Consider the following 20,868-nt stretch of genomic DNA (forward strand, 5'->3'; position numbering starts at 1 on the left):
TGTATCCTCTGGGGCAAATTTCTCCAGGGTTCATGTTTCATTTTCTCCCTGCTACCAGACATATATTCCTGAGGACTAGGTCAGCAAGTGGCCCTCAAAGAGAAAGCTCAGTGTCTTATGCTTTGCATCGTTAAAGCAGTGTGTGGGGAGGTGGGATTATGTTTACAGTGATGGTCATCACTCCGGCCCCTAAGATGTTTGAGGAACAAAAATAAGCTTTGCAAGTTTCTTGGGTTCTGCGAATTCAGCAGGCCCCTGCTGGGACCAATCCCGAACCACCTTTGGAAGAGATACTGACTCATTCTTTCCAACGTGCTGATTGGCTGCGAGGAATGGGCGTGGCTACCGCCTCTGTCCCGCTTCCCATAGGTGAAGGAGTGTTAAGGTGGGCCTCCAGCAGGATTTTGTCCCGTGACAAAAAAAAGGAATGTCTTGGGGACTTTTTTTTTTTTTTTTTTTTCCCTTCTGCCTGCTCTGGAGGCCCAGGCTCAAAGCACATTTATAATGGGAAACCAATTAGAAGGAAAGAAGTCTGAACAGAGTTGAGGTGCCAGGTCCTGGGAGAAGAGACCAGCCCTATCTGAAGTCTGCATGCTCTGCTGAGAACCTCGGGGGTTTGTTTTAAGGGAAGTGGGGTAGGGACGACTAGACTTTTTAAGGGGAGGGGGCACAGCCGGTTCAGGTAGGAAGTGAAGATAGTACTGCTCAAAGCAGGCCATCAGAGAGAGGAAGAATGATGGAGGGCGCCACAGACTCTTGGCATCTGGTATTTTTTTGAAGCTTTTAAATGACTTCTTCGAGGCCAGACAGCTGCATAAGAGGTGTACTCTTGATCAATTAAGGGGGCTTTTGCTGAGCTGTAGAATAAAGTAACTCCATTACTGATCTAGCAAAGGGAGCAAGCCACTATGTCCACGTGGGTCATGCTTTCCCGCTTCCGTTTTGCTGGGCATGAGGCTATGCTCACCAATCCCACCTAAAACTGGAGGCGAGGAGCCCGGCTTTTGGTGTAGACAGGGGCTCTACCTGCCTTCCTGTTCTGCCCATAAAACAAAAGAGGACTCTTGGAAGCCGAGAAAGGTTGGAGAAGTCTTTCCGGACGGAGGCGAGCGTCGCCAAGTAGCACAGCACTTGGCCAGCGCGGGCTCCGAGGGGCGGAGGTCCAGGATGGGCTTGCTGAAGGGACTTCTCGGAGCCAGGAAGCTGCTGCTCGCCATCCTCGTGCCGCTCCTGCTGCTGCCCCTGCCCATGCTCCACCCCAGCAGCGTGAGTACCGGCCATCCCCTCCCGGGGCCAGTGAGTCAGCTGGGAGGTCAGAGAGGAGGTCGCTGGAGGGAAGAGGGGCGCTCAGTACAGAGTTCAGCTTGCTCTTCTGTCAGTGTCAAGAAGTGGACATGCTTTCCTGGAGGAGGCTCACATGCTTTCTGCCCCAAAACTGCCATTTTCAACCCCCAGTCCCCCCAGCCCTACGGCCCCCAACTGGGAGGGAGATAAGAAGGGGAGTGGGTCAGTGGTTGGAGTGGCCGGTCTGTGGGCCAGGTGGACACCGATGAGGACGCTCTGGACAGCGGTGTTTGCCAGGAGTCAACATGTGACCGTGACATGGGAGAGTGACTGGACATGCAGGAAGACCTCCCCATAGAGGAGGGGGCGGGGAGCGAGGGGACTGGGATATGCTGGGGAGCACTGCCCGGCCGGGCTCTTGTCCATCAAGCCAGGGTCCGTGGGTGACCCTCGGTGGGTTCTGATAACCACGATTGGAAACTCTTAATAAGTTCCTCCTGAACTTTAAGTTGTAAGTGGAACTTGGCTGCCTGCCCTGGCCCCATGCATATGGCCCTTTGATTATCTGTATCCTCTCTGTTTCCTTCTCTGAGCGGTGGAAGGAGAGACAACAAATGACTTGATTAAAAAAAAAAAAAAGAGTAAGAGCCCCCAACTCTAGACAGTGACCAAATTTTTTTTGTCCAGGTTGGTGTGAGCCGAAGACCCAGAGCCTCCCTTTCTTTCTTTCCTCTGGCTCCTTTTCTCCTCCTCCCCCTCCTCTCCTCCCCATCCCTCCTCCTTCTCCCCTCCTCCTCTCCCCTCCTCCCCCTCCTCTCCTCCCCTCCCCTCCTCCTTCTCCCCTCCTCCTCTCCCCTCCTTCTGTTCCCTCTCTTCCTCCTTGTCCTTCTCCTCCCCCCAGTGTCTTTACCCCTTCCCCCAGCTGGCACTACCCTTGAGACTTTAGGGAAAGTAAGCCAAGAAAGGTTAATCATGTTTGTGGGAGGCGAAGGGCTGTCTTTCCATTCAGCTCCCTGAGTAACTTAGTAACCAAAAGTAATTATAAAGTTAGAGGGGATTAGGACTGTTTCTTAAAAACAAGCTAGTTTAAATCTTCAGTAGAACAAATACCTCAGAGTGCCAGGGAGCCGCTGATGAAAGCCGGGCTGGGATTAGCAGACAGTGATTGGTGCTGACAGTTTTCCTGGCCGATAGACTAGTCTGCCTTTGGCTTTGTCCCCAACAGGGTGATTTTCATTTCTGTCCATGTTGTTGCTTTGTTTTACTCAATGTCAGATGGATTTAAGGAATGCCAGCCAAGTGGCACCCACTCCTCCATGGCAGCTTCAGGCACCCCCTCCCCCCACAAGTCTCCTAAATCAGCTCTGTCTCTGGGTACCATGAGCGCAGAGAGGGGTTGCCATTTCATTCTGGGAGCCAGTCTTTGAGCTTCTCAGCTAACAATGCCTAGTGGGCAGGACCCATGAGAAGAAAAAGAATAGAAAAACAAATTATTGAAGTAGACAAAATCATCCATAAATTTTGTCAGAAGAGGGATGTTGTGGGGGGAGAAAAGAGACGAGAAAAGGAAAGAAAGGTGAGCCTCTGCTCTATTGGGGTCTATACATAATTTTTGAATAGGTTTTTAAAGGTGGACTCACTAAGATCAAGAGGCACTTGATTTAAGCCCTTCACTGACTTATCCCCTCCTGTCCAACTGAGTTTCACCTTAGGGAAGGGACAGCCACACTGGTGACATTCGGTGGGGGGTGGAGGGGAGAGAAAATTCTCTGTCACGAGGGGAGGACCATGCTGTGCTCTGTAGGACGTTCAGCAGCATTCATGGTCGTGACCCGGCAGGTGCCAATGCAGCCCCCGCCATTGTGACGGCCAGAGATGCTTCCAGATATTACCCAACATCCCCTGGGGGCCAAAATCACCCCCAGCTGAGAATCAGTACCTTAAGAAAATGGGCTTCTCTGGTGGTCCATTGGTAAAGAATCCGCCTGCCAATGCAGGAGACACGAGTTTGAACCCTGGTCCAGGAAGATCTGCTGGAGAAGGGAATGGCAACCCACTCCAGTATTGTTGCCTGGACAGAGGAGACTGGTGGGCTACAGTCCATGGGGTCGCAAAGAGTCAGACACGACTAAGGGATCAAATAACAGCAGAGCTTCCCAGGCTGTGTTAACGGGGCTGGGGAGGGTAGATGATTCGGACCACCTACAACCCTCGGGACCGCCAGGTGGAACCCGGGTGGGCCAAGCCCTCAGGGGTGGATGCAGCCTGCTTGCCACTCGCCTCTGCATGGCCCGCAGCGGCAATTCCTCCATGGGTCACAGTGTCGGTAAGACTCTACCTTTCTCTGCAAGGAGGAGGCACATCATAGAGGATGTGGTCATGGCACCCACAGCTGGCACAAGCCACCGCAGAGACTGGCTCCCGACACTTCATCCCCCTTGCCTCACACTTACATTCTGATATTTAATCCTTAAGATTCCTAAATGGCCTTGTTTGCTCTGGGCTGGAGCTGGGAGGAGCGACCTAGGCAGAAGGTCCTGGCCTGCAGTTCTCATGGTCCTTCCAAGGGACAAGCCACAGCTATATTTTGGGAAGGATTAGAAGAACCTCCCCATTTTTCTTGCCCAGCTCTCTAAAGCCAGAGGCCCAGACTCAGACCCCCGTATGACAGAAGAGGAAGCAGGGGCCCAGGGGGTGGCGTCCATAACTAAGCCCAGCTTCAGCATCCCAGTGGGATAAAAGTTATACCCAGCTCTCAGACTAAATTCTCAAAAGCCCTTGCAATCATTTATGACACCAAATAACCAGACCTCAAGCTTCTTCCAGTGGGGTTTCATCGAGGTGGTCAGACTGTGGGGAAAGGAGCAGATGCAAACACCAGTTGGAAGCATCTGCTGTGGGGAGATGCCACTTTTAAACTCACTCCTTTGTTTGTAAACAGGAGCCATGAAGAACTGACACTATCTCTTAAAGGCACTGCCTGAACACGTACCAATACATACTTGCTGACCAGGGGCAGTGATAAGGGGCTGAGGGCTTCCAGAATGTTTTCTCCAGCAGATAAGAGAGACCTGCTAGCCAGCAGAGGAGCCCAGTTAGTTCACCCAACACAGACTGAGTAACTGCCGGGCCCCAGGCCAGATGCAGGGACACACAGAGTGTTCTGGGTTATCGCATATAGGCTTTCTTGCTGAATTTTGAAATGGTTGAGAAGAAGCAAAAGGAAATTTATGTGAATTCCATGAGTGAAATGAGTGTGAAATAGATGGAAAGGTAATCTGAAGGTGGTCCCTTACCCATTCTTCTAATGAAAGTTAGAAAACTCTAAGGAAAGTTCAGATAAAAATGATGGCAGGAGGGCTTCCCAGGTGGCACTAGTGGTAAAGAACCTGCCTGCCAATGCAGGAGACTTGGGTTCAATCCCTGGGTCCAAAAGATCCCCTGGAGGAGGATGTGGCAACTCCAGGATTCTTGCCTGGAGAATCCCATGGACGGAGGAGCCTGGTGGGCTGCAGTCCATAGGGTCACAAAGAGTCGGACACAACTGAGTGACTGAGTGCAAAAAGAGAAAATGCTCATGAGTGTGAATATAAAAATACATAGAAAATAAAAACAAAAAGCTATTTTTAAAAATTGATGGCAGGAGAAACTTCCCTTGTGGTCCAGTGATTAAGACTCCTTGAGTCCAATGCAGGGGGCATGTATTTGATCTCTGGTTGGGAAGTAAGATCCCACGTGCCATATGACACAGCTGAAAAGAAAAAAAGATGGCAGTTTATCCTGTTCTTAATACTGCTGAGTGAAGGTAGCTTGGTCACTTCCTCCAGTAACCTGTTCTAATTCCTAACCATAGTTACAATCAAAAAGTTTACCTTGGCTTATCAAAATTCTCCTAATTCAAACCAAAATGGTGCATGGTGGAAGGAAATGGCACTCTCGCGTGCTCTCTCTCTCTGCGTCCCCCACCCCACCCCTGCTTCATTCCTGGACCTGTAATGATGAAGCCATAAGGACTGAAGTTTCTTCAGAAGGAATAAGGGCTTCTCAGAGAGAGAAAGATGTTCTATCTCCTTTTCATCAACTAGAACCAACACCTACCATTCCGTTTCTTTCCCAGAAAGGAAATGAGAATGAATGAGCTCAGGTGGGCTGAAGAGCTTTGAACTCCTTTAGGTATTTTTATTTCTGCAATAAAGGGAGCATGTCTCTAAATTGCATTCTTTTCCAAAGGGAGCCTTTCCTTCCCCCGCCCCCACCAGTATTAGTTCTGTTGTCTTATCAGCATTTCCAAACATTTTAACTTCTCTCTGATCTTCTGGCCCCAGAGGAAACCTCAGTGGGAGCCCCAGTCAACAATTGCTGGGCCCAGTTCCCATTTCTCAAACCCCAGCCCTCTAATCCATGCATATCAGGAGGGAGCAAGGTCCCATCCAGCCAGGCTGGGTTAATCTCCCCTGACGCCCCTCATTGATCACAGCGACCTTTTGTAACTTTTGTGTAAGAGTCTGAGGACACTTGTTCTGAACCCAAGGGAGAGATAAACAGAACAAGGTTTGTCAGGTTCCTTGATCGCCAGCCAGCCTCAGGGGAGGTCAGACCTGAAACCAGATGGTTTAGAACTAGGTATAAACAGAGGAATACACAGCCAGCTTGGATCTTCTACTCAGGGCCCTCCAGAGTCCATGGTTAAGGCCTTTAGACAAAGACCTTTCCCACCACCATTAATCAGCACCATTCCTGGCAACCAGCATCACTAGAGCACTAATTTTTGATAAGCTTATTATACTTATTTATTCTGTGCACCCCAAGGCTGTTCAAAATAACAAAGGGGGTAGGCTCGGAAAAACACTGGTAAATTTCCAGGTCCTCCCTTCCAGGCAGAGAACAGTCTTATTCCCTTTGTCAGAGGATGTTTCCATGTGTATCAGGCACGCAGAATAAAGTCCCAGACTGGTTAGGGCACTGGTTCTCAACAAGGACAATCCCCCGCTGCCTCCCACTGTCAAGGGACATCTGGAATGTCTAGAGACATTTTTAGGTTTCCCTGGTGGCTCAGCAGGAAAGAATCCACCTGCAGTGCAGGAGACCCAGGTTCGATCCTGGGTCGGGAAGACCCCCTGGAGGAGGGCCTGGCAACCCACTCCAGTGTTCTTGCCTGGAGGGTCCCATGGACAGAGGAGCCTGGGGGGCTACTGAGCACACATTTTGGTTGTCATAACCGGGGAGGTACTACTGACATCTTGTGGGTGGAGGCCAAGGATGCTGCTAAATGGTTCACAAGGCGCAGGACAGCTCCCCACTCCCGCCCTCACCCCCAGCAAGGAGTGATCCAGCTTCAAATGGCCCAGAGTTCACATGTGAACCAGTTACACAAATCAACCTCTGCCTTCAGCTGCCCCAAGAACTTCTAGCATCTGATCAACTTGACACCAAAATATTCTGTATGAACTCCTTTATGACATACGATATGCCTTTATGATATACGATCTTGGATCTATCTGGACACTGCAGTTAATTTCTGTCCCTACCCTGCTGTTTCAGGGACCAGTAGAGCTATGATAGCATGACTGTCCAGTCCCTCCCTGTCGCAAACCCATGCAAACCACGTGCCAGACGTCAGTCTCCCCAAGGAGCAGTCATACCTTCACCCACCAAAATGTGATGGCACATACACACCAAACGGCTTCCCTGGTGGCTCAGTGGTAAAGAATCCACGTGACAGAGCAGAAGATGCGTGTTCGATGCGTGAGTCGAAAAGATCCTCTGGAGGAAAAAAATGCAACCCTCTCCAGTATTCTTGCCTGGGAAATCTCATGGACAGAGGGCCTGGCGGGCTACAGTCCGTGGGGTCACAAATAATCTCCCAAATAATCGGACATGACTTAGTGACTAAACAACAACAATCCAGCAATCCTCCGCCAAGTCCAGCTCTGCACCCACCCCCAGGCCTGTGTTCCAGCGCCCGTGTTGAAGTCTGTGTGACTGCTGCCCCGGCTCTCTTTTGGATTCTCGGTGCAATGCTGTCTCTAACCACCCACTTTCCTCCCCTTCCAGGAGGCCTCATGTGCTTATGTGTTGATCGTGACCGCCGTCTACTGGGTGTCCGAGGCGGTGCCTCTTGGAGCTGCAGCCCTGGTGCCTGCCTTCCTCTACCCGTTCTTCGGAGTCCTGCGATCCAGCGAGGTTAGACCACTGGTGGCGGCCCCTGCCTGGTCCCTGCCGGGCCAGTGAGAGAGGGCTGGAGGTGAAGGGAGATTCACAGAGCATTGAGGAGGGGCTTCTTTCAACCCTGGACCAACCCGTTAGCACTAAGCCTCTGAACCTGCTATTCTGGACCCCGTGCTCCTTTCCTTCAACCCATGACCTGCATCTCCCTCAAACTGCCACTTTCAGGAAGCCTTTTGGATCCAAATGCTCCTTCAACCTGAAAACCTTTAGGAACCATGTGATTGGCACCTTCAACCAAATTGCTCCCCACTCCTTTCTCTGTCTTTCGATTGTCCCTGTAGACTCGAAACACTCAAAGGAGGAGTCAGGTCTCGGGGTCTTTGGAATCTCATGATAAAGTTGAGCCTCTATGAAGCAGGGGCTCAATAAATGCTTGCTGACAGAGAAACTTACCATATTTCCCTGAGGCCTGACAATGTCTTCATTCACTTCCTCTAAAAAACCTCTCTCTTCTTCCCCAACTCAGGATTACTGCATATTCTTGCTTTGACTGCTGTCTACCTAGACTCTGCCCTCTGTTCACTGTCTCTGGCATTCTTAAAGCTCAGATAGAAATTGTCAACAGGAGGCCCAGAGTGGTGCCAAATTTCAGGGCAAACAGTTAAGCCTCCGACAAATAGGAATGAAGAAAATCACAGCCGGACACCAAGAGCAAGATGAAGAACGGTCCTCATTTATTAACACCTGGTTCCATTTGGATTATCTCATTATAGCACCTGGTCTCTGCTTAGGGTTTCTGAAGAAGATTGAATGTAGAGGTTAGTTAAGGACATAGGCTCAGAAGAAAAGAGGAAAGGGACCTATTGTTTGAATGCCCACTAAGACTCAGGTACAACCCCAGAAGTACTGTATTAGTTAATACTCCCAAGAGCTCTACCAGGTAGACTTTACTATTTCCATTCTACAGAATGAGGAAAGATGTTCAGAGTTAAGATCACATAGTAGGAAACAGCAGAATTGGATTCAAACTCATACCTATTAGATTTCAGTCTATGCACTTGCTTACTGTACCATCAGAAAAACACTCCCTTAAGTATTACATAGCTTCATTGTGAGTTAATACTAAGAACATCACTCTGTGATGTGAGGAAGGAATAATGAACCTGGGTCCATAGGATGCCTTAACCATGGATAACAGAACTTTTTGTGAAAGTCTAAAGATAAAATTAGGCTCCCCTCTAATTGTAGTTAGTCAGATCCTGCAGGAGACCTAGGTTCAATCCCTGGGTCAGGAAGATCCCCTGGAGAAGGGAATGGCGACCCACTCTAGTATTCTTGCCTGAAAATTTCCATGGACAGAGGAGCCTGGTGGACTTCAGGACATGGGGTCACAAAAAATCAGACACAACAGAGCAACTAATTAATCGCTGTACATGACTACGAATTAACATGTCCTTCTACTGGATGGACTCAACTGGCCAGGGTTTGTTTGGCTTTTTTTGATTTGCAACATTTTGGTTTAGAGGTGGCTAGTACATTAATTTGTTGGTTGGTTGGCATTTAGTAGTCATAAAAACTCTCCAAACTCTCCAAAAAGGATACGATCCCCCAAACGCTCAGCAGTGCTTTTATTCCTGAAATGGGTCTAATATCAGTATCCTGGGACCCACATAAAACTCGCCTGGGACCTGAAGTACTAGGTAGTCTCTCCAATTGTCCCCCTTCCTTTGTGGAAAGAGAACAGATAGCTCGGGTCTGTATGCATGCCTAAAAGAACAAGCATCAATATTACCTTTATTAAGAGAAAAGTATGAACTTGTCTGGCAGGTTTATCTTTAAAATTGTGACAGCAAAAAGCCAATGCATCAAAAAAAAAAAAAAAAAAAAGCCAATGAGTCAGAAGGTTAAAGTAGAGAGCAGAGAAAAAAAGTTATAGAAAGAATTGAAACTTAAGTAACATTTTCAAAGTGAGCTAACTATTCATTAAAAAACTAATATCTTTGTATTTCACTACAGGCAGCCCAAAAGCCAACAGCATGCTTCAACCTTAAAGTAGATGATGTCTCTATTTCCCCAAGGGCTTCCTGCAGCGTAATCCTACAGACTGGTGGGCCAGTCAGCCCCTCCACGCACTAGGGATGTTGCTAGGCAACAGTTCATCCTAGGGTCTACCCATCTGCACCGTTAGGAAGGCTCAACCCATAAGGAGTCTAGGGAGGCAGTTGCTTTCAAAGGCAACCGCACTTTGTAAGGAGAAAAAGAAGACTGTCTGGGGAGAGATTAGGGATTGTTACTGCTGCAGCTAGAGGTGGAAAACACCAGAAGAGCCAGGGAGCCAATTTTATCATTTGAGGTGAAAAATTCTACCCCATCGGCCTGATAAAGTGGCTGTGGTTGGTGATGATATTTAACAGCTGGGCTCCAGGCAGTTTAGGCCAAAAATAATCTGTTTAGCTAGCCTTTTAAACTCAGTTTAAAGGAAATGCCGATCAGGTAGAGGACATGGGTGATAGCCGTGTGTAAGCCTGTTGACTTTGCAAGACAGAGAACATATCTCTTCCTCAGCCATTGACTTATCTCCTATACCAGCACGTGCTTTAGCTTTCTGGGAAAAATAAGGTGGGGGGCGGGGTGTCTACAGGAATCCCCTTCTTCAGATACAGCATCCATTTGTCACCCCCTAAACCCACCTGTGCTTTCCCAGCCCCTTGCCAGGACTCAGGCCACTCTTCTACCTTGGAAAGTTCTCTCCAATCCTTTAAGCTTTAAAAATCCTACGCAGTTACCCTGTTGGATGAAGCCTTTCCATAAACTTTCCAATACTAAATGTGTTGGTGCCTTCCTTTGGGACCGCTCTGATATCTTTGTCCTTTGATTTTTTTAGTTGGAGTATAATTGCTTCACAATGTTGTGTTAGTTTCCACTATAAACAACAGCAATGGATACAAATAACAACATATAAATATATATATCCTCTCCCCATTGAACCTCCCTCCTACCCCTCTAATTTGTTGCAGAGCGCCGCGCCCCTGTGGTTGACAGTAGCTTCCCACTAGCTATCTGCTTTATACATGGTAGTGTATATATGTTAATGCTACACTCTCTTCCCTCACTGTGTCCACATGTCCATTCTCTATATGTGTCTCTATTCCTGCCCTGCAAGTAGGTTCATTGTACTATCTGTCCCTTAAATGGTACAGGAGAACATCAGATTAAAAACTTGCTGTAGACATATCATCTCTCCACCCAGCTTCACCCCTTCTAGGATTTACAGTGTCTTTTACATACAGTCCACTCTCACACCAGCCTCAGTCAATGTTTCTCAACTGCAGTGTTCTTGATGGTATGTGTCAGTATTGTACTCTCCATGTGAAGGAAAGTGTGCGAATAGGATCAGTGTGACCCTGAATCTGTGGCTTCTGTCTCTCAAGTTATTCAGTCAACATTCAGAAAAATATTTATTTCTGAGTGCTGTATTACTGTGTGCACTGTGGGATGTTACAGATACCTTGCAGGTGACAAAAATGAAAAAGAAATCTATTTTTGCCCTCTTGAATCTCATAGCTAATGCTTTGGGTTTCCCACTGGGGCTGGATAAGTACATATAAGTGGCTAAGTTTTATAGTGATGGATTGTGAGCCTGCAGGTTAAGAGTTCACTGCAAAGCTTAGATTGTCATCTCTTAGCCGAACTCAGGTGCTGAAAAGAGATAGAAATGACTCCTGACCTTGAGAAGTTTCGGTTCTAGTAGAGAGAAAGTATAAACCACATGGAGTAACACAGAAGACTATGCAGAATGCTACTATTATTGGCATTGCAGAGGATTTACACAATTTCCTGTGAGAGAATGTTCTAGATAAATGAAATTTACCCTATCAAGTGACCAAAATTTATACTGACTGCTTTTTGATGGAGGTCTTTCCATAAGGCTTTACAATTTCCCTGGTCTTTTAAAACAGGAGTAATTAACTTTTTCTTTGGCACCTTCAGTATTTCCAGGGATAAAAATTTCTCAGAGGAGCCCATGTGGGCTGGATAATAGGACAGTTGAGTAGCTTGCGTAGTGGTTAAATAGCTGAACCTAAAGGATCTTTCTTAACATGTTGGCATCATGCTGGAGAGAGAACACAAATGAAAATATGAAAGGCATATTACTGGGATTTCAGATGACTCAAAGCTGGATGGACCAGCTAATATACAGTGACAGAGTCAATGCTGCCAGGAAGAGGCAATGGACTGGGACTGGCAAAATGAAGTTTAATAAGGATGAATGTTAGCAGTTTGTGTGAAAAAGACCCTTGGCTTTCAGCTGAGTACAGATTTGGTGTAAGCTTTACAGCCAAGGTAGCTGCCAAAATGCAGAGGTCCTTTACATGCACTATATCTTTTAATGGGTTTCCCTGGTGGCTCAGTTGGTAAAGAATCCACTTGCAATCCAGGAGACCCTGGTTTGATCCTGGGTCAGGAAGAACCATGGAGGAGGGAAATGGCAACCCACTTCAGTATTCTTGCCTGGGAAATCCTGTGGTCAGAGGAGCCTATCTTTTAATCCTCTATAAAGTGACTATTATGTTCACTGTCCAGGGCAGTAAATTCTGGATAAGGTGCTCATTCAGAGGTGGGTAGACGAGATGTCTAAAATCTAGAAGCTGAGTCACATGAGGAAGGGAGGCCTCAAGAGGGGCATGATTTCTGGCTTGTGCAGCTCAACACACCAGTCTTAGAGGGGCCAAACCAGAACCAGAGGCAAAGCACCATCAGGGAGATTCCCCTCTTTGGGAGGGAAGACTCTGAAAGAGGACCCCATGTGGTCCTGCTGTTCCTGTCCCCAGAAGCACAAGTCTGATGACTGAGTCAGGGACATTAGAGGTAGACTGCATTCCTTGGGGGAGGGCCTGGGCTCTAAGGGCCCTTTGACTTTAGGATTCTATCAAGCTTGTAAGCACCCAGTCACTGCTCCCCTCTGCTGGTGCGCAGAGCTCAGTTCTGTATTTGATTTCTTTTTAGGCGTGTCTTTGTTTTGCTTGCATTGTGACTCTCATTACTATCATTGTATCTGCCTTGAAGGTCCTCTAAGCCCTTCTAATGTATTACAGTAGCCGGGAACAGTACCTGTGTCAATCAAGTGAGCTGAGAGTCACTGTTTATAGGAGAACGGCATCGGGGCGGGGGCCCAGGGGTGCTCTGGGGAACTAAATGGCATGGTTTGAATACTGAGGCTTGGAAAGAGTCTCAGGGGTGCCCAGGGTCAGGAACTATTTCTGGTAGTGATTACACCTGCTCTCTACCCACCAAACACATGTGTGCACGCACACACACACACACACACTCACACACACTCACACGCACACGCACACACACTCACACACGCACACACTCACCCACGCGCACACACTCACACACACACGCACTCACGCACACACTCACACACACGCATGCACGCACATACTCACATTCACACACGCGTGCACACACTCACACATGCGTGCACATGCACACACACACTCACCCACGCGCACACACTCACACGCACACACTCACGTGCACGCGCGTGCACGTGCGCACACACACTTGCACGCACATGCACACGCACACACTCGCACTCATACACACGCACACACTCATGCACACATGCACGCAGCACACTCACACGCACACACTCACACACACACACTCGCACACACACACTCACACACGCACACTCACACACGCCCTCTGCTGTCTCAGCGGCCTACACTGCAGGCCTCTAGCAACTCCCACTTAGAGTCTAGCTCCTGCCGGGGCCAGAGAAGAGTCAAGGCAGCTCCAGCTGTAAAAACAAAGCAGCCTCTACAACCAAGTGATGCTGGAGTCTGATATCCTGAAATCTGCTTCCCTATTGGCTTCTGATCTTTCTGACCCACGGATTCCTGACCGGTGCCCAGACCTTGACTGTTTGTTTAAATCTGGGGGCATTTCATATGCCACTCTCTACTCTGCCTTTCTGGCCTCCGCTTACCATGGAGGCTGACACCCCCGCCCCCTCAACCCCCGTCCCACACATACTAGCCCCTGAGGACACAGACTGGGCATCTGTGCCCAGCCACCCACCTGAATCCAGGCTGTCCATCACCCACAGCCATCCGGACACAGCCCAGAGCTGAGCCCGTGCCCAGGCCACAGGAGGGGCCCAATACTCAGGAACCTACAGATCTTGCAGCCCTTTGAGGCCAAACCAGTGTTTCCACATGAAGAGCAGAAACTGGGGCACCTGGTAAGTCAGCACTTCTACGCTCTGCAGGAGCTGGGCTGACTTTGGGCCAGGTCAGCACCCATCTGGGTCTCTCTGCTTTAGCCTTCTCTAGGGTAGGGTTTGCCAAGCATGTTTTTTAAGCAACAAAAGCTTTTTTTGAAACTAAATCTTAGGAGAATCAATATATGAAACTGATGGAAGAGGAAGTCCTACTCTGGTTGGTCATGGGGGCTCAGAGCCCTGGCTGCCTGGGCCCTTCCCGCTGCAACCCCTTGTGGCCACCCTGTTCCCACAGCAGCCCCTGAGGTTCCAGGGCGCAGTGAGTGGTTTGAAAACCTCTGTCCTCAGGGAATACAGACAGGTGGTTAGGAGGGTGTCTTAGCCTGCACAGACTTAACCAGTAGAATCAGCATTCTTGCCCCCAGGGAAGGGCAGAGAGGCAGCCACAGTGGACATAACTTCTTTGCCAAGGAGTTGATTGGAATGGTGTCGGGAAGGCTCCAACTCTGATGGGCTTAGCTCAGCACTGAGGGGAAGCCTGCCCAGGATCCCATCCTGGACTCACTGCAAATAGTTCAGATGAACCAAAAGAGCCTCAATATAGGCCCATCTCCAGTGACCACCACCAACCTTCTGAGGGACTGCCACCTTCCCGCCATGTGACAAGGCTCACCCCCAGCTGACCTGCAAGGAGAGCCTGGGTGTGTGCACCCAACAGCAGGGTGCTGACAGTACCCTTGCAATGCCACCCATGACCGTGTCAGGACACAGTCAGATCCACACATCCGGCCAGTCTCCGGCTGTCACCACCACGAGCAGGGGCAGCGGCAACATAGCAAGGGGCAGGATCCAAGCTGGGAGTAAGGTAGATCTGAGTTTGAATCCAGTTTTGTCACTAACTAGTCTTGAGCAAATTGTGTGTTGACTGAAATAAAAGTTGCAAGTTAAGTTTTATTTGGGTACCTTACTGAGGCCTATGGCCTGGGAGACAGCCTGGGTTACTGAGGAGCTGCTCCAAAGAGCTGAGGCAGGAGCCAGGAAATATATGAATTTATTTTTCTGGGAAAAAAACATGTAGTCAAACATCAGAAGACTACTGCTAATCACAACAGACATCTCCAGTTAATGATCTTAGTGCTTTCCTATTTATGAGAAGATATTGGAATCTGGAGCCATTGAAATGATTCCTTAGATATGCATCTTAACTATTTAGGGCTCATACCCAAAGTGTAGAGGCTTCCTGTTTTTCTCCATCCTGCATTCCCCTCAGGGTGCATGACTGCAGGAGCTAAGGGCTTGATCCTTATAGAACTGGAATGGGCAACATTCTTTTCTTTCCCCGTGTAACTTCTCTAAACTGTAACCATTTTACTCACCTGGAAAATCAGAACAATTGATGTACTTACCTCATGGGGAGTTATGAGGATGTTAAAAGCTTTCTGAGTGAGAAAGTGCCCATCAGAGTGCCCAGGTCATCTTCATGAATGATTGGTTGGTCCATCTCTGTCTTTCTCCCTGACGATGCCCTTGATGATGTTCTTAGTGAGAAAAGCACTGAACCAAGATCAATATCCAGATTTCTATTCTCCTCAGACTTCTAGGATTAAAGCCACAACTGCCCTCTTCCTATTAAAAAACAACAGCAACAACTTTGTAAAAACAAAACCTGACATATCTAGAGAGCAATAAATAATCCCACGGCCAAAGAGGGTGATGTTTTTAAAAGCTAATCACTAAGAGATGTCACCAGCAATTCACTAACAATGAACTAGTTCATTAATAGATTACATTGCTCAGCACTTAACATCTTTGTGCCTCTTAGTCCAGCCTGCGTTAGAAAACTCTATAGAGATATCCTCACCCTTCACTTAAGAAAGTTTGGAAGCATCTTTTTCTTTGAGGTCCACCTTGCTCCTTCTTATTTCATTTCTTTCTCTATGTGGTCATGCTGGCATACCTGATTCGTGACCCTGAATCTCATCTTGAAGCATTTCATCTTTTTTACTTCATTTAACAATAGTAATGGGCTTTTTCTGAGGACTTCCTATATGCCAAGCCTGTCCTGCATCATTTTACTTGAGGCACACAGTATGATGGATTCAATGTGTTGTGTATCACTGCACAGAGTGACGAGGGTATCTGGGTTCAATGTTTGGTCCAAGAGCATCTGTGGGAGCAGGCATTTGAACCCAGGTCATCTTAACTCCAGAGCCTGAGCTTGCTATCCTCTGCTCCACCTTTTCAAAGCCGTCCCTCTGAGCCCATCTCTTCTTAAACACTATCCGGAAATACCTCTGCTCTCCAAGCCCAGGGTCTGGCACATGGAGAAAAACCACAGAGCAGAAAAGCAGTAAAGGCAATAACCCTGCCAACATAAATGTCACAGAATCCACGCACTCTAGCCACGGGAGGAGCTCTCGTCTTAGAATCTAATTTTTCTTTGCAAATAGTTCTAACGATTTCCATTATCTAGTTTCCCAACTCATAGAATATTAGTCTTGAAAATTAGATAGTGGGGAAAGGAAGGCTCATGGCAAATGTGAGGATGCAACACATTTTAGAAAATAATTAAAAGGATCCTTAAGAATCCTGGAACTCCCAGAGGGGTTCTGAATAACCAAGGTTTCATTGTCAAAGAAAAATCAGTGGGTTAGAAACCTAACTGACACCACCACTGGACAGGGTTTTATCTGCTGTGCCTCAGCATTCTCCGGGGCGAATGGCCATAGACCTGGGTGGTAGGACCACTGACTGACAGGAGAACCACCAGGAGCCCCAGCTGGCAGGGTGGCGGGCCAGGCTAGCTGGTTTGCACGTGTCATTTAATCCTCACAACAGCTTTACAAAAGACTGGGAGTCATATAGTCCTCATTTACTTTTTTAGATGAGAGAAATGAAGCCCAGAGAGGTTGAATCATTTGCCCAGGGTCACACAGCCAAGTCCTGGCTGGCTCCAGAGCCCTTGCTCTTCCTCACTTAATGGTACTATCTGTGATCGCAGACCACACCCAGGCTACATCACCAACGAGGTCTCATTCACAAGGGGGAGGGAGGACATGTGAACCCACCAAACACCAAATAAGAAAACAGCACAGTGTTTTCTAAACAACTAACAGCTATCCCACTAAAGTTGAGCCTGGGGCTTCCATTGGACCAGGCCCAGGTATTTGGGGTTAGCATCAGGACTGTGATTGTGAATAAAGATAAGGAATGTGGGCTGGCCCATGCTGTCTGGGGGGGGACCAAGAATTTCCCCTGGGGTTGAATTAGATGAATGGTTTCTAGTTGGCTACCATGAATGGCATGTCGCATGGTAGCTTTAGATTCAGAGGGACCTGGATTGATATCTCTACTCTAACCCTCACATCGGGGACCCTGGAACCTTTTCCCAAACCTCTCTGGGTCTGTTTCCTCACCTTAAATGAGAAAGCAAATGCAAAATGCAACATTCCTGGTATGCAGAAGGCACTCTACACAGGTTGGTTCCTTTCTGCTTCCCTTTGAGATGAACCCAGAGAAAGTAGCCCCACCCATTGTGCAGGCTCTGAGCCTCCTGAAAGGCCATCACAAACTGGAGTTCCATTAGGGTTTGTGCCAAAGAGGCAGAAAACCATAATGCTCAGTCAGTCCCCTGGGAAAGTAACCTTGGTAGCACTGAGTCTTTAGAAGCTTCACAGAGGGCCAGGAGTCATGGGGCCAGTGGGGGACCGTCGCCCAGGTCTCCCTCCTTGATCAACAGAGGAAAGGGAAACACTGATTCCACCACCAAGCTGCCTCTCAGCTGCCTGGGACCATGAGCGGACAGTGAGGAAGGTCCAGTTCAGCCAGCCCTAGCCTTCCCAGCAGTGCTTCCACCTCCCGGGAGGAGGCAGCACCTCCATCCACCGTCGGGGTCCAAGCCCTGCCTGTCCCTTCCGGAGGGCATTCTCCTCCGGAGTCACAAACCCAGCAGAGCTTCTCTGTCCTCCAGGAGAATTAGTGACAGTGTCCACCAGGGCTGGGGTCCAGGCCGAGGACCAGGTTAACCAGAAGCACAGGGCTTTTCTTCCAGCAAATGGTCAGAGAGGAAAGATGGTCCTTCTGCAGCACAGAACTCATCAGTCAGACACAAGGAAATCTCCGTGGAGGAACAAGAGAGAAGAGGGAAATGGAGCAGGTTGCCTTCTGGCGCAGCTCTTATCTTACCAAAGTGCTCCTAGCAGGGTTAAAAAATCAAATAATATTGAAAAAGATCATAATTTAAAAAACAGCTGTCTCTTCCACCTACCTCCCCCAACCCAGAGCTAATAACTTAACTTTGCTAACTGCTTCTTCTGGTATTAAGTGCCACATCCTTTATGATATTCCTATATTAATTGTGGCTTCCCAGGTGGCGCTAATGGTAAAGAACCTGCCTACCAAAGCAGGAGACGTAAAAAAGGTGGGTTCGATCCCTGGGTCAGGAAGATCCCCTGGAGGAAGGCATGGCAACCCTCTCCAGCATTCTTTCCTGGAGAATCTATGGACAGAGGAGCCTGGCGAGCTATAGTCCATAGGGTCTCAAAGAATTGGACATGACTGAAGCGACTTAATACACACATATTAATTGTTATCACTTTTAGACATTATCAGTTGTCTTCTGATTATAGTCGATGAGGGTTTTGTACTCTTACATCACCCAGTTCTCCTGCATCTCTCAGTACAGGCATATAATTCAATAATCAAATTTCAACACTATGGTTATATAAATTCCATCTACTTTAAACATCACAGAATTTACTATATTTGCATTTCCTTCCCTGTTCAATTTTGATTTTTCTTGCAATCAGAAATGTTATTGTTTTCTTACTTTAAGAGGGTTTCTAAGTTAGGAGTTCAACTTTTCTGCATCTTTTCCTCTCAGTTTATATCATGGTCCCATTGTTGGGAACAACTCTCTTGTATGTGACGAGTATTTATTGAGCGTCTACTTTTGCAATTTATCCTATTAGGTGTTAAGAGATATAGAAACATGCTCTTTGGCCTTTTGCAGCCTAGAATTCAGTTAACAGACAAGAGCTGCTGCTGCTAAGTCGCTTCAGTCGTGCCTGACTCTGTGTGACCCCATAGATGGCAGCCCACCAGGCTCCCCCGTCCCTGGGATTCTCCAGCCAAGGACACTGGAGTGGGTTGCCATTTCCTTCTCCAATGCATGAAAGGGAAAAGTGAAAGTGAAGTTGCTCAGTCGTGTCCAACTCTTAGCGACCCCATGGACTGCAGCCTACCAGGCTCCTCCGTCCATGGGATTTTCCAGGCAAGAGGACTGGAGTGGGTTACCATTGCCTTCTCCGAAGAGATAAGAGAGGCACACATAAAAAGATAAACAGTACAAGCATGAGGCAACAACTTAAGCATTGCCCTATGTGCTCTGTGATGTGTGTAGAGTTAATAGGACCCACAAGGAATGTTCTGGTGCCAGAGGCTAGAGGCACACAGAAGGTTTTCTGGGGGGTACCAGGCCTGAACTGGCTTTGAAGTCTCATCAAAGTGGAGATAAGAAGAGAATATTCTAAGGGAGGGGATCAATGAAGAGATGGTCCTGGACCCCAAACATAGGAAACATCTTTGAACAGGACTCGGTCTCAGTTTTCTCATTATTAAAATGCAAGGAGAAGCTGGCAACTGGTACTATGGTTGTTTGAGATAAAACCCCTAATCTTAGGAAATAAACACTGAAATATTTAGAGAAAAATGTCCAAAATGTATGTAACCTTCAAATGGTTCAGAAACAAACAAAAATGGATACAGTGTAGGCTATTCCTTGCACTATTATCATTTTGGGACCCTTTGGAACTTTGTAATTATTTGGCAAGTTATAAAGACACCTTCAAGAACTCTATCTTAAGGAAATAATCACATTCATATAAGCTTAATGATTTAAGCAGAAAATTATGCTTTGTTCCATTGTAGCAAAGAAAGAAAGAAATCAACTTAAATATTCAACAAAAGGAAAATGGCTAAGTAAATTCTATAGCACTTCATGCTGCCAGGAGCATGGATTTTTCCAATAAATTTAAGTCTCAAAATGATCAAAGTACAATGTCAAATGAAAAAACAGAGAATAAAAGCCAGCACATACTATATAAATCCAATTATGTATCTATATAGACTTTAAAAATTGAAGAAAATATACCACAGTATTAACAGTAGTAAGATTGAGGGTAATTTTATATTTAAATTTTCTATATTTTAAAGTTTTCCATAGTGAACAGGTGTTTTTCTAATAAGAAAATGAACATAGTTTTATAAAAAACTAAAGAAAATAAGATTAGTGGACAGATCCAGGGTTATTTTCATAATTTTTAAGGACATAGCTCAGTTGGTAAAGAATCTGCCTGCATTGCAGGAGACCCCAGTTCGATTCCTGGGTCAGGAAGATCTGCTGGAGAAGGGAGAGGCTACCCACTCTAGAATTCTTGGGCTTCCCTTGTGGTTCAGCTGGCAAAGAATCCACCTGCAATGAGGGAGACCTGGGTTCAATCCCTGGGTTGGGAAGATCCCCTGGAGAAGGGAAAGTCTACCCACTCCAGTGTTCTGGCCTGGAGAATTCCATGGACTGTATAGTTCATTTGGTCGTAAAGAGTCGGACATGACTGAGCGACTTTCACTTCACTCACAAGATAAAATTGTTAATGTTTATTTTTTGAAATCATATTCATAATGGGTGTTTTTTATATCTCTTAAAAAGTGGAGAAGACTACCCTATAGAGTTATTGGCAGGATTAAATGAAATAATCTTTGTAATGTGCTTAGCCAACTCACTGGAAAAGACCCTGATGCTGGGAAAGATTGAAGGCAAAAGGAGAAGAGGATGCCAGAGGATGAGATGGTTAGATAGTATCACTGATTCAATGGGCATGAATTTGAGCAAAGTCCAGGAGATAGCAAAGGACAGGGAAGCCTGGCGTGCTGCGGTCCATGGGGTTGCAAAGAGTTGGACATGACTTGGCAACTGAACAACAAAGCTAGCACAGCACCCACCCAAAGTAGAATATGTATGTGTAATACTGTTATTTAGCTGCTAAGTTACGTCTGACTCTTTTGTGACCCATAGACTGCAGCCCACCAGGCTCCTCTGTCCATGGAATTCTCCAGGCTAGAACTATTGGAGTGGGTTGTCATTTCCCCCTCCAGGGGTTCTACCCGACCCTGAGGATCAAACCCCG

At 47.3% G+C, this 20,868-nt stretch overlaps 1 protein-coding gene across 1 annotated transcript in view; it reads left to right on the forward strand.

The window, feature by feature from the left end:
• The first annotated feature begins 468 nt into the window (after positions 1-468).
• Positions 469-20,868, forward strand: part of SLC13A4 (solute carrier family 13 member 4) — a 42,885-nt gene continuing 22,485 nt past the window's right edge. The window contains exons 1-2 of the mRNA XM_020874035.2: positions 469-1,266; positions 7,339-7,467. Of these exons, the coding sequence (XP_020729694.2) occupies positions 952-1,266; positions 7,339-7,467 (444 nt within the window). The 5' untranslated portion in view covers positions 469-951. The remainder of the gene's footprint in view (positions 1,267-7,338; positions 7,468-20,868) is intronic.

The sequence above is a fragment of the Odocoileus virginianus genome, chromosome 1, assembly GCF_023699985.2.
Source record: "Odocoileus virginianus isolate 20LAN1187 ecotype Illinois chromosome 1, Ovbor_1.2, whole genome shotgun sequence".
Classification (NCBI taxonomy): Eukaryota; Metazoa; Chordata; class Mammalia; order Artiodactyla; family Cervidae; genus Odocoileus; species Odocoileus virginianus.